This window comes from Pezoporus occidentalis, unplaced genomic scaffold, assembly GCF_034315485.1.
Source record: "Pezoporus occidentalis ecotype Australia unplaced genomic scaffold, CSIRO_AGI_Poc_V1 ctg2, whole genome shotgun sequence".
Lineage (NCBI taxonomy): Eukaryota > Metazoa > Chordata > Aves > Psittaciformes > Psittacidae > Pezoporus > Pezoporus occidentalis.
This window is the reverse complement of record NW_026913855.1, coordinates 21798831-21812559: the sequence shown is the minus strand read 5'-3', so window position 1 is coordinate 21812559 and position 13729 is coordinate 21798831. Positions and strand designations below refer to the sequence as shown.

At 42.7% G+C, this 13729-nt stretch overlaps 1 protein-coding gene across 3 annotated transcripts in view; it reads right to left on the bottom strand.

Moving 5' to 3' along the window:
• The window catches only part of LOC134163382 (microtubule-associated protein 4-like), a 69876-nt gene that overhangs the window by 15765 nt on the left and 40382 nt on the right, over nucleotides 1–13729 (bottom strand). For all 3 annotated transcript variants that reach the window (XM_062618211.1, XM_062618209.1, XM_062618210.1), the window contains one exon: nucleotides 90–346. In XM_062618211.1, the coding sequence (XP_062474195.1) occupies nucleotides 90–327 (238 nt within the window). In that variant the 5' untranslated portion in view covers nucleotides 328–346. The remainder of the gene's footprint in view (nucleotides 1–89; nucleotides 347–13729) is intronic.

Genomic DNA, 13729 nt, shown 5'->3' with positions numbered 1-13729 from the left:
AGTCCTGTTTTAGCAGGCTCAGCAATATTACAAGTGTTCTCTGATGCTTACACGATGCAGCTTTCTGATGTTATGCTTTAGACACTTACTTTCCACCTGAATACCATCTGCATGGGGTTTGCTCTTTGGTTCCTGGCTCCCAGGTTTTGCATCATCATCGTCCAGCAGAGGAACGTAGTCTGTTTTATCTACTGTTTCTCCAACCACATCATCAAATTTCTCTGCCTCCAGTGTGGCAATGAAGTCCCTTTTCACTTCTTCCTCAATCTCAGGAGGCGGCTCTGTCAGAGCATCCGCAAGACTGAGGTTGTGATCCAAGTCAGCCATGCTTTAGCACCTTTGCAACCTGAAACATGATGGGGGGGAAGAAAAAGAAACAAAAGGTCTCTTATTAAAACATTTGAAGTTTCCTCAGTTTGATGTTGACAACTGTGTGCCTTCTGTGCCCTGATACTTCAGGAAATACTTGCTTTCGTGCTCAGTAATTCCCAGATGTTTACAATCCCTCGAGTACAGAAACAAACAGGTACATCATCTAAATCAGGTTGTACTGCATGAACATTCCACTTCATGTGATATTTTATCAGAACTTTAAGGAAAAACAAAAACAAAAAAAGGTAGGGGGGACAGGCCCCCAGTACCTGACCAGCATAAACAGAACCATACATTGATTTCTGCCTTGCCTCAGATCTCTGGGTTAATTACATATTCTCAGCAGCAGAAAGATATATGACGCAAGGGAATTTAGTTCTTGGGTTCTCTCCCTATGGAGATTAGGATTTTACATAATCTCCGATGTATACTTCGGTGATGGTCCTGCAGCATGTTTATGTCCTCAGCAAACCTCACTAATACCAACAAACCCTCTCTAGCCCTAGGATTTGTGCTGGAAGGTGGAGTTTTAATAATGCTTGCATGAAAAAATATACTAAAACTACACGTGCAAACATTACATATAAAGTGATGAAACTGAAATGAAGTAGAAAGAATCAACATCTATTTTTTCCTCCCTGATTTGTATCTCGGCATTCATTTTAACTTCATGTCACTAAACAGAAAACATACCTGAAAGGATTCATGTGTTTGGCAGCAAAAGCTTTCAGACTAGCATAACACAACAAATACACACCTAAATTATTTATTTTTTTCACATTTCATCCCTTTGAAGTTATTATTAGGAACAGCTGCCAACACACAGATGTGAATTTATAGCAAGCTGTCTAGAGGAACAAAATCCACCACTTCTAAGTGACAAAAGGGTCATTTCTGAAGGTTTCCTTCAGAGCAGTGTTAGCCAGCATTCTGTACACATAATGCTATCAGAGCAGCAAAGGCATCAAAAGCTCTAGTCATACATTTTAGCTATTTGCAGAAGTTGTCTTGTACAAACTGTAAAAACCAAAGCCATAAATTATGGAATCAGGGAGTGGTTTGGGTTGGAAGGGACCTTATGGCTCATCCAGTTCCAACCCCTGCCATGGGCATGGACACCTTCCACTAGACCAGGTTCCTCCAAGCCCTGTCCAGCCTGGCCTTGAACGCTGCCAGGGATGGGGCAGACACAGCTCTGGGCAACCTGTGCCACGGCCTCACAGCCTCACAGGGAAGTGAAGTTTAGAGTTCTAACAACAAATTCATCAAAAAAAAAAAAAACAGATATGAAGGAGCTTAGGTAAAGTGATCATAATTTTAGAACCAACTGTCACTGTATTTGACAAGAACCACCAAGGCACATTAAGAAAAGCAGAGCTGAAGATACTGAACTGCACATGTAAAGAGGCACCAACACACTCCCAAGAAAACACAATGGGTATTTGTATGTTGGTTAATGAAGGGCTGACCCAAGTGGCCACTGTGCAGCAGCCCAGGGTCACTGACTTACAGGGTGATGGCAGAACACAGATCCTCTTGTTCTGAAAGAATAAAGGCTCCTAACTCCTTGAACTGCAGGAAATTCTTTGTCAGCAGTATACGACCACCGACACATACCTACAGGCTTGAGTCTGCATCCAACAATATTTTGCATTCTTTATACACAATGGTATCACACTGATATTGTTGTTTATGTAATTGCATGCAAGTATATTATGGAAACTAATTCAGTTAAAGCTGTTCTTTTTTCTCTTTAACAATAAAAGGTCAGACTTCAAGCCAGATCACACTTCAAGCAGCAACTGCAGATTTTGTTCGTTCTGATAAAGGCCCTGAAGAGTTATCACTTAAATGGAAATCTGGAGGTGAAAGGTTTGGTACTCTCAACCCTCTGTGTAGAGTCACAGTTGAATGAATTATGATTATTACAAAAAGCCATCTTTATACTGAAGTGAGTTTTATTTAAAAAGTTTCTTTCAGATAGAGATCTGCGCTACTTTGAAGACACATGCCAGCATGTAGAACTGACCATGTTACCCTTTTCTGAGTTTCAACCAAGCAAGACAGACACATCTAGAAGTTTGATCTTTGCACTGGCCATTCTCTTCAAAGGAAGAAAGGGGGCTCTTAAATAGTTCTTTTCAACCCTGTCCTCCTTTTTTTCAACTTGGAAGTCAAATCACAGAATGGTTTGGGTTGGAAGGGACCTTAAAGCTCATCCAGTTCCAGGCCCCTGCCACAGGCACAGACGCCTTCCACCAGACCAGACTGCTCCCCATCCAAGCTGGCCTTGAACACTGCCAGGGATGGGGCAGCCACAGCTTCTCTGGGCAACCTGTGCCAGGACCTCAACACCCTCACAGGGAAGAGCTTCTTCCTCACGTCTCATCTAAAACTCCTGCCAGTTTAAAGCCATTCCCCCTTGTCCTATCCCTACCTGCCCCTGTAAAAAGCCTCTCTCCAGCCCCTTTCGTCACTGGAAGCTACTCTAAGGTGTCCCCAGAGCCTTCTCTTCTCCAGGCTGAATAAGCCCAGCTCTCTCAGCCTGTCTCCAGAGGGGAGATGCTCCAGCCCTAAATGATGTTGTTCAGGAAGAAAAAAAAAAAACAACACCAAAACGAAACAAACATGAGGGAGTTACAAATATTTCATCCTTTTTATTTAACATAAAGAAAAAACAATGTTTAGAATTGTTGCCAAGCTGCTTCACAATGCTACTAGCAAATACAAGAATCAAGACTACGGGCCAAAAATAGCGGCAGAACATCCAATAACTCAGGAAACAAGCAAGCAAAGGCTGGAGTGAACACACCAGACGCCAACAGAAAAAACAGACTCCCATTCCTTACAGCAGGCATGCCAGGCTGAGCAGAACCCAACTCTGCAGATGTCACAAATCCTCATGTTCATAGCACCAGCTCTGGTTCCACACCAATGCCAGCACATCAACGTTACCCAGCAAGAACCCAAAGCTTTATCTAAAAAGCATTTAGGAAAACCTCCCTTTTTAGCCTTGCTCCAAAAGCTCATGAGCAGTAGATTATAGTCCGTAAACTGAACTATCAGCTCACAATTTTCACACATTCACTTCAGATTAAACATTGCTATTTTAGTTTCAGGAACATGAGTGGCCTTTTAGGAGCATTTCCTCTTGACAGCTTAATTTAGGCTATGTCCAAACAGCAAGTCATTGCTGTCCTCCCACTCTAATGGAAACTATTACCCAACGTCTTTATAGAGGTCCTTTAACATCCAGCATCCTTTCCTCTGCATGACCCAAACCTATCAATAGCCAGCCTATCAATAGCCAAAACCAGAGACCTGTATGGCCATCATCATCAATTTATATGCAGAACAAGCTTGTAAGCAATATTTAGATGGCCCAGAAATTACACAGTCCTTGTTCCACTGAGATATTCAGTCACCTTTCCTCTAGAGCTAACCAACTGCACCTCAATTAATGGAGCAAATGCCTCTGGAGCCACCACATGAGTGAGGTTAAGGAAGCAGTTTGGAATTCTGAAACCCAAATCAAGGTTAATTCTACCCAGACCATCCTCCAACATATGAATGTTCTACCACAAGCAACTGATGGCTTCACATCATGCTTTTTTCAGTCCATATTAATGTGGTAGCAGTTTATGAAATAGCTGCCATAAAATAGCATTGACAATGCCTCTATTTCAGACCTGCGTCTGAATTAGGACAGACCCTAAAGCAATTTAGTTTCTGGGGAAAAAAATAATGAGGTTACGCAGACTTATCGGAAGTACAACAGGGAATGCAGAAACTATGTATTAAAAATAAATAAATCAGCTTCACTAATAAAAGTAATCTTACATTTTTGTAGCAAACGGATGTGGTATCTCAGGAACATGGAAGCATGTCTCTGGGAACTGGACTAAAAGCTACTTCACCACTTCCCATTTCCCGTGCTACAGCAGGCAAACCACACTAGATCCCAAACACCCAGTTTGACCTAGGGCTTATGGAGTTAATGACAAAAGAAAAGCAAGTATACTGCACAGATTCTGCCTGGGGGTAGAAGGCAAATACTGAAGCATATTCATGTGCTGACCAGCTTAGCAAGTCAGATGCTTCTTGTACTATTTCCATTCACATGGAACAAAGTTAACTTCGCACAGGAAGCATTCCAGAATGTTCATCAAGATGGACCTTAATACAGTGTGTTATGTAGCCATGCATATCAGATATTAACAGAGTATAAGTATGAATTCTAACATTAATTAAGATCACAGAACCCTAGGATGGTTTGGTTTAGAAAGGACCTTAATGATCATCTTATTCCAACCCCCCTGCCATGGGCAGGGACACCTTCCACTAGACCAGGTTGCTCCAAGCCCTGTCCAACCTGGCCTTGAACACTGCCAGGAATGGGGCAGCCACAGCTTCCCTAGGCAAGAAGAAAGGGCAAAAGTGAGGAACAGAGGTTTCAGAAGGCAGCAGTTTAAAAATGCATTAAATTCCTCAGCTGTGAAACAGCTGCTGAGGTCCTCCTGTTTGTTAAAAAGCAGAGGGAGTAACAGCAATGATGAGGTAACACCAACCTGCCCAACTCAAGATTTCGATCTCTAAATGAGCCTCAGATGACAGTGAAGTCCTCCCTGAAGAACACCAAGTAAGTACTTTGCTCAGAGGAAAGGCGTGGAAAGGAAGAGACCATGGCATTATCAGTCCTGCACTGACAGCTGTACTACAGACATAGAAAAAAGAGTTTTCCTGTAGCTAGACATTCCTCAATCCATTCCAGGAAATCTTCAAATTATTCCACTGCAAATAAATGATATGCCCCCAATTCACACTTCTATTTTTTAAAGAATTGTTTAGCCCTCTTCATGTTCCAGCAACAGCTGATCTGTTACGTACAGTATTTGCCCCATCTGTTCTTTTTTATGCTCAGAATCTTTGTGCACCCAGTAACCTGTTCATTTTAATAAAATCAATTTTGTTAGTTAATCTGAAACGATACCGAAGAGTTATTTTAATCTCACAAACACACACACACACACACACACACCACACACCCTCATATTGGTGTCTTGTTCCAAGGAGCTCCTACTATTTACCCCATTCAATTAGTCTCTTCCTTTCAAGAAGAAGCTCCTTGCTGGTGCTCCCACCATCTTATCTGATGTTTGACCACATCCACAAGGGTGAAGTTTGCTCATGTACACAGAACTTGTACTCTGTGAGCCAGTTTCGAGATCCTAGAGATCCTAAAGGAGTTAGACCAGCACTTCCTTGCAGGAATTTTACTTTAAGTGACCCAGTGTAAGAACTTTCAAGAACCATCACCTTACTCATCCACTCTCTGAAAGCAGAGGCAATACAAACATTTGCATAAGTTGCTGCCTCTAGCTCCCCATCTAGGGAAGAGTGGAATCTATTTCCTGAACTTTATATTTCCATTTTGTAGCTTCCTTAATGGCGCTGCTGTGTACATGCCTCTGGGCACGCACAGCCTGTGAATCTCAAGTTATGATCAGTCTGACCCAGATTTTGTGCATCTTGTCTGAAGACGGAGAAAGAGTGGGCAAGTAGGGGCAGAGGATGCTGCCCACAAAAAGATAAATACTTGAAAACTTCTAAAATGTTTAAACAGAATCATTCTTGGCACCAGATGTTGATTGATCTCCCTCGTTCTGGCAAAGGGAATAGATGATTTTTCCCAGAGAAGCATGAACACGACAGGTATCACCCTCTGCCAGTTATACAGGGCAGAGTGTTCACTGCCTGCCAGCCCCACAGTGACACAGCACTTCAGTCAACTCCAGAGCCCTGCTCATCTCCTACAATGGATACACACCTCTGCCCTGTACAGAGTAAGCTATACTCAGTCTCCATCTTCCCCTTCACACCGATTTTGATAGATGGTAGCTGTATCCCTAACAATATTAACTATATATTCTCCTCTACTTAACTACAGTTGAGCAAACTTCATGCCAAAGAGGGAAGAGACATCTACTCACAAGAGTAGCACATGTAAAAGGAATAAGAAACAAAGCAATGTTTACTCACTTCCGCTTGTTGAAAGGAGACTGATGCACAGACTTATGTGAAAACTCTGATACACAGATTTACAAAAAGCATGTATATTATTACACCAGATCCACTTGCTCCTTTAAAATTAGCTCCTAACTACATACAGAACAAAATCCCCAAATGGAAGAAGCAGGGACAGCTCAATCATAACTCCCATTTCTCCTGCTGTAAGTCAGCCTGCTTTTCTTAGAGGAGGCTCCCATAAGCACTTCACAGTGACAACTGAAGCATAAGAAAACTGGATAGCAAGAAGCAGATATATGCTAAGTCATCTTCCTTCACAGTATCCTGAAGGGAGTCTTCCATGAAAAGTATGTCTTCATCGATCTTCCAAGAGAAGTGCACACATTAATGAAGCTAGTTGCTGATGTTTCTTACATTCCATGGCTGAGTACACCAAATCTATGACCTAATTTAATGTTTCATGGGGGGTTTTGGCACAGTCTGGACCAGTGGCATTAATTTATTTTTTCAAAGTTAGATACAGTAAGATGCCTGTGTTATTTTTCATAGAATGGTTTGGGTTGGAAGGGACCTTAGAGCTCACCCAGTTCCAACCCCCTGCCACAGGCACAGACACCTTCCACTAGACCAGACTGCTCCCCATCCAAGCTGGCCTTGAACACTGCCAGGGATGGGGCAGCCACAGCTTCTCTGGGCAACCTGTGCCAGGGCTTCACCACCCTCACAGGGAAGAACTTCTTCCTCACAACTCATCTAAATCTCCTCTCTGGGAGTTTAAAGCCATTCCCCCTTATCCTATCCTTTGACCTGCCTTGTCAAAAGCCCCTCTCCAGCTTTCTTGTTGGCCCCTTTAGGCACTGCAAATTGCTCTAAGGTGTCTCCAGAGGCTTCTCTTCTCCAGGCTGAACAAGCCCAGCTCTCTCAGCCTCAGAGCATCTCCGTGGCCTCCTCTGGACTCACTCCAACAGCTCCACATCCTTCTTAAGTTGGGGGCCCCAGAGTTGGACACTCTCCATCCAGTCTGCTCCAGCCTGCATCTGTGCTTGGGATCACTAGTTAAGAATAAGACTACGGATAGTTCTATAGCTAAAATCAAACACCAATTTTGAACTTTGAGCAGTTGTTTAAACTGGAGCACTGTCGGCAGCTCTCTCATAGCTCCTATGAGCTGAAGCAAAGAGCAGAGAGCAGTTTCCAGCTCCCGCCTTCCACACCACATGTGCTGCCAACCTCTGTGCCACGCTAACGGGGCTGCTTACGTAATGCCCCACATAAAAATATCTTATTACTAATTTCAAATGCATGTTTGGACTTTCAGCAACATCAAGTTTTCACTAAGAGTCATGTCATCCAAAACCACATTCTCCTTCAGATAATACATAAATACAGCTAGAGAGTTTCCAACTATTATTTCTACAGCTTAAGTAACTGTCTCCTCCTTTATGAAGGACAAAGGAAGTGGCAAGTATGGAGAAGGCAGGTTTAAGGCATTTGATGGTTTTAAGCCTGGATTGCTACAACAGGTAGAGTACCCACAGAGTTGTCTTCCTTCTCAGTACAAGTTCTCCAACAGCCTTCTGGCTAATTTCAAGAATACAGCATATATTCACTACGTCCCAGAACCTCCAAGCTCCTATAGGTAAAAGGTCAAGAAGGGCACAACTGAAGTAAGAGGAGAAAGTCCCTATTATTGCCTCCATGGAAAAACACAAGGACAATGTAAGCATTTCCATTCAAGACTACCAAGCTGCAGTCCATGCTTGTAGTCTTGCAGACAGAACAGGAACCAGTGATGGCTGCGAGGGTAACACAGAGGACTTTGGGACATATTGCTGTGTTCATGGAAGTCTGAGCTTTTATACAGAAGTCAATGCCACTGACCCACATACTAACAACCATAAAAACAGCTCCAAAGGCTTGATGCAAATCTCAGCTCACTTCCACAAGCAGTTTACAGCCACACATGAGATAATAAACGTGATGGTTTAACTTCTGACTTTAGATGGGTTTAATGAAGTTGAGATTCATGTCGTCAACAGAATTTCAAAGCAAAGGCAGAGCTTCAGCCATTACTGCTTCCCCGTAACACAGTTTACGCAGAGTCATTTCCTCTTCCATGTCTGATATCTCACTACTTCCACTTATCAGGTCACCAATAACCCTTCCTTCAGCTTTGATTCAGACTGTTATACTCACTTGAGCTTTTTTTCCTACAGCAAAAAACCTACACAACAAAATAGGTTAAATGAGCTCCAAGTGACACTACACACACACACACATTGAAACACTGCTGGAGATTCTCAAGCTGCCTATACACTGTTCAGCTGTGGGTAACCAAACTTGCACATTAGGGATACAAGGAGCCAAGACAGATCCAAGCAGAAAATTGACTGAGTTCTCTAAGCACTGCAAAATAGAAAACAAGTTTAAAGAAGTGGAAGGGGATGAAAATGAACACCAGAGTCACAAGAGGACTGAGCAGAAGCTTGACTGTAGTGCACTGGTTAGTAAGCTTCCCTCTTAGTGATACAGCTCTAAGATGCGAAAGCTGCACACTGACCAACGCACAAACACGGGGGAAGATAGCACAGTTATCTTCTGGTGGGGTTAGGAATTTTTCCAGGCTGTGGCCACGAGCAGTTATGATTTCAGCTGTACTAGAGAATTAGGAAACTTGGATGGAACTGAAGTGACTCTGCAGAAGATGCTTAGGCCGCTGCAGGCAGGGGGCTGCGAGCACCGCAGGTGGTGAACAGGGACTTCATGCCAACTGCACTTCCTTAATGCCATTAGTCACTCACTTCCATGGGCATGTTAATATTTTGAATAAACAAAGAGCAACTGTCAGGGCAGAACAGAAACCGCCACAGCAAGGGCAATAGACTACGACAGGAAAAGTCATTTGAACAAAACGAGCTCTAGCTGACAAAGGCCATTTCTTTTTTAACACCATACCTTCAACTTCTTATAAATTTCAACTTCAGAATTTCATAGTTGATGGCTTAAAAAAGTGCAGTTATTTCAATTTCACAATGCCCTGTAAGATCCTACATAGTTCTGTGGTGTATTTAGTATTTCCAAAGAGTAACCACCATCTTGGAGGGTTTCGTTACTTAGGACACAAGCCATTTCTCCACTGTTAAAGTATTATTTGTGCTGTTAATTGTTACTGCAAATATACCCAACTTCTACAACTAGGCTGCAGGCAATAATAAAGGCAATGAGGCATGTTTTCACCATATTCAATTATTCAGATGGCATGTGAATTAGCAAAGTAAGGCAGCAGAGAGTCTCCCAGTACTTGTGCCTCTTCAGCAATGTTAAAAAGATTCAATTTTCTGGAGATTTGAAACAACTTCTATTTTCTTCCTGCCCCCCAGTCATTCATAGCTTGGAGAGCTTCCACTTCATGAAATGATAGCCCATAGAGATAACTAGGCAGAAATCCTGAACTAGCCAGAGGAAAGCTGTAAAATAACCTCCTCTCCCCACATGTGGTTCTCCTACTCGCTGCCAGTATAAGAGCTGTAATTAAAGTCAGCCTCCAAGCTGACAGTCCAACATTTTTCAGGTTTACTAAAGCTACATTTCAGTTTCTAGCTGCTCTTTTTAGATGCAGACATTCACTTGCGTTAAAGTTATCTGTACTTGATTTAACAAAAAGAATATTTTACTTCCAAGTAAAAGGGGCTTCAAAAGAAACTGCAGGGACCAGAAGGCGGCCATCCAGGAGAGGTTAACAGCAACAAGGACAACTCAAGTCTACTCGAGTTGTCAAAGTATAGCTAGACAAATTGTAACTTAGGGAAAAACACTGACTTGTCTTTCTGATGAGGACTGTGCCCAGCCTGACAGACACAATGATCCATAAGGCCCGTTACCTCCCCAACACCAGGCAGATCTGCAAAGTCCATTTGAGTTATGAAATCCACACACCACAAGGTAATGAAAAGTGCCCAAATGCAAATAAAAAAATTCCTTGGAGCTCACTTCTTTCATTGGAGGGAGACTATTCTAACAGCTACTAAATACTGAAAGACCTTGTGACAGGATTATACATTTACAGCTGTAACAAACACAAGAAGATGACATGGCTGCTCCACCCTCTCCAGAGCAGAAACCTTGTCAACCAAGATGATGGTTTTCAAGAAACTTTAGCCTTATGCTAACACACAGATCAGTGCATCACTCAACTTTTCCATCTGCATCTACAGTAGACTCTTCAAAGAGGAATTCAATGTTCATTTAAAATACAAGCTCTGCACCAGCCAAAAGAACTCGGTTTTATAGTGATCTTGGTCCACAAGGAAGTTGGGTCATTCCAACATTTAATTTGGCTCTGTTGTTTTATGAAGTGCCATTTTCAGCCTCCTAGCCTGGTGTTTAATGCATCTCACTAAGCATTTGCTTCCAAAAACAAAGAGAGAAGCCACCCATGCAGCCAAGCTAATGGCAAGAGATCACCTGCAAGGCTGGAAATTCTCCTGCCATGTGCAAGTTAACATTCACCTCTCCCACGAAAAAAAGTGGATTCTGCCTGAGCAAAGTGTCCTGGAGAGGACCAACTGCGCTACTCCCTGTTATTACAGAAGCCTTCCACACAAGCTGATTACTGTAGCCAGAACTGTTATTAGAGAAGGAAAGGAAATAAATACTAGTACTTTAAGACTACATGTTACGATTATGTTATGACAATAAAAGAAAGTCAGAGAAATCCATTAATCCTCTTCCACATAACCAACACTACTGGTACAGATACTTTGGACTAAGAGCTCAAGAGCAGCAGGGCTACTCAGAGAGGTGGCAGATTCTCTATTCTTGACGATGTTCAAAACCCAACAGTACAGAGGGCAACATGCTTCATGTGACCCTGCTTTAAGCTGTGAATGTTAGACTAGATTATCTCCAGTGTCCCTGCCACCTTCGACCATTCTGTGATTCTGACATGTTTTGAAGGCTGCTGTTCATATTTTTTAAACCAATGATCAAAAGCCTATGAACAGAACAAAAATGTCCTAAAGCACTTCCATTTTGCATCTTGAAGGCAAGCCTTAAAACCAAACCAAAACCAGCCTCCAACCTCCCTGGGCACCTACACAGCTTTGGAAAGGATGCATTTCTGTCCCAGCTGAGAGGATAAAGTAGTGTGGAGAGCACACAGTAGTACAGTTCTGCTGTAGAGAGAGAATTTCATTCATGCAATGGCTTTTGATAACAATGTAAATGAGACAAGGCTATGTAAAAAAAAAAGAGGAATAATTCCAGAATTTGCATCTCTGATACGCAATGGCCAATCTTGTTCATTCAAATTTTCAGGTAACTCTCCTGCTGTTAATTCAAGAGCTAAAATTACTTTGAGTGCTATGATGCTACCTCAAGGAGTCCTAACGAGTCCTGCAACAGAAAGGCAGCCACCGATCCTGCCTACTAATATATAAAGGCCTTCCTCCTGCTGCTTCAAAAGACCCACAAGCTATTATTTGTCTGCAGTTGCTTTAGTTTGTCTACAGTGTGAGGCCAAAAGTCAGCACAGCAGGAAGTGCTTGACTTGCAAAGCTATGAAGACAACCAGAATGCATCTGGGAGGTCAGCTCCAAAAGCAAGAATTTCATGTATACACACAAGAAAGATCAGTTTCTCACTATGGCCCACCTTCTTCCTGCATGGAAAAGTATATGAAAATGCAGCTTAAGGTAAAAACAAGTATTACCTATACATGTTATCATTACTCATATGAATAGTTGGGCTTTTGTTAGCATACTGCCATGTTCTGTTACAACCAACTCATGAGGCTGAAAGAACAGCAGCCCCTTGGTGAGTCGCTGATCCTGGTTGTGAGCACCCTGTCCAAAGCACCACATTTCCCATCATGCACAGCAACATGTGGCCACAGACTGGGACACAGCAACTGAACTTCTGCCTCATGGAACAGAAGGAAGAAGAGCACCATCTGAAGACAAAGCACTGAAGTTCATGTATTCATGCATTTCCCTTTAGAGAACTTGTTCCTAAAGCATTGCTTTCAGGAAAACATGAGAGGTCATAAAATAGGCCCAGTTGTTGCTCTGAAAGTGTTGAGTTGTCGACGAACCTGAAAAGGCTGAACTTACCTTACTCAAGAATGCTCACATTCAGAAGCATTACTTCTCTGGAACACAGCATTTACATGGCACAGATTAGCCCTCACCTGTTCCAAAGATCTCGGCATGAAGTTCAGTGTGCACAGGCAGTTGTACTGGGCAGTGAGACGGTGGTTGCTACCTCAGATTTCAGAGTTTCAGCTGCAGGTTCTCCATTGGTTACATTCCCTTCTGACCTTATTTCAAGTTCGCCTCTGCTCACGTTGAGGAGATATTCTTTACAGAATGTGTCTTCTCTAAGCAGGTAAGTAACGACATGCAATGACTCCAGGAGATGCATGGAAATGCCAAGCATGAAGTTTATGCCTATAAAATAGGCATATACTTAGCAGAAAAGCTAAGTCAGCAACTTCTTTTGCTATCTGGCCTTAAAAAGAGCCAAATTCTGGTCACAGAACCCAGACACCCAAGAGAGTAACAATACCACATCCCTGGAAATGACACTGAAATTGCTCTGTGTTTGTCAGAAAGCCTGAAATGAATTTTGTAATTTCCCCATGGTATGTACCACTGGAGAGGCAGCACATTTGACAGCAAGAGCCTTTACATTGCCTAAGAAACCACTTCCACCAACAGAAGATTTAACACAGAGAGCTGACCAGCACTACCAAAACTGTCAAGAGTGAACAAACATGAACTGAGGTAAAATTGTTCTGATTTCCCTTATGCCCAAATCACAAATAAAGCCTAGAGGGGCAACAAATGGAGGGAAGCTTACCTGAACTAGTCCTTAGTGTCTGAAGAAGCTTCCTTAGACAGAATCAACCGAGTTGGAAAAGACATTTAAGATCATGAAGTCCAATTATTACCCCAGGACTACCACCACTAAACCATGTTACTGAGGGCCTCATCTACATAGGTTTTGAACACTTGGAACCAAAGAAAAGTCTTTGAGCAAACCAGGGCTGTGGGAAGGGGGAAGGCTCCCACAGGAAGAGGGCCTTACATCAGCCTAGCCACAACTGGACAAAAACCAAAGCCAAGAGACTTTAGGAGTGTCAGGCTAAGAAAAGGAAGAGTGACATAACTGCAAAGAATCGCCCCAGCGGAGCACTTCCAGGCCTGATTTCACTTCATTTGCACCCATTCCCAAAAAACACGTGGCATGTATTCCTGCCTGCAAAGAGCATTTTATTATTGTTAATTACACTTAAGCACAGCAAGATGAGATAAGAGAACACCAACCTCCC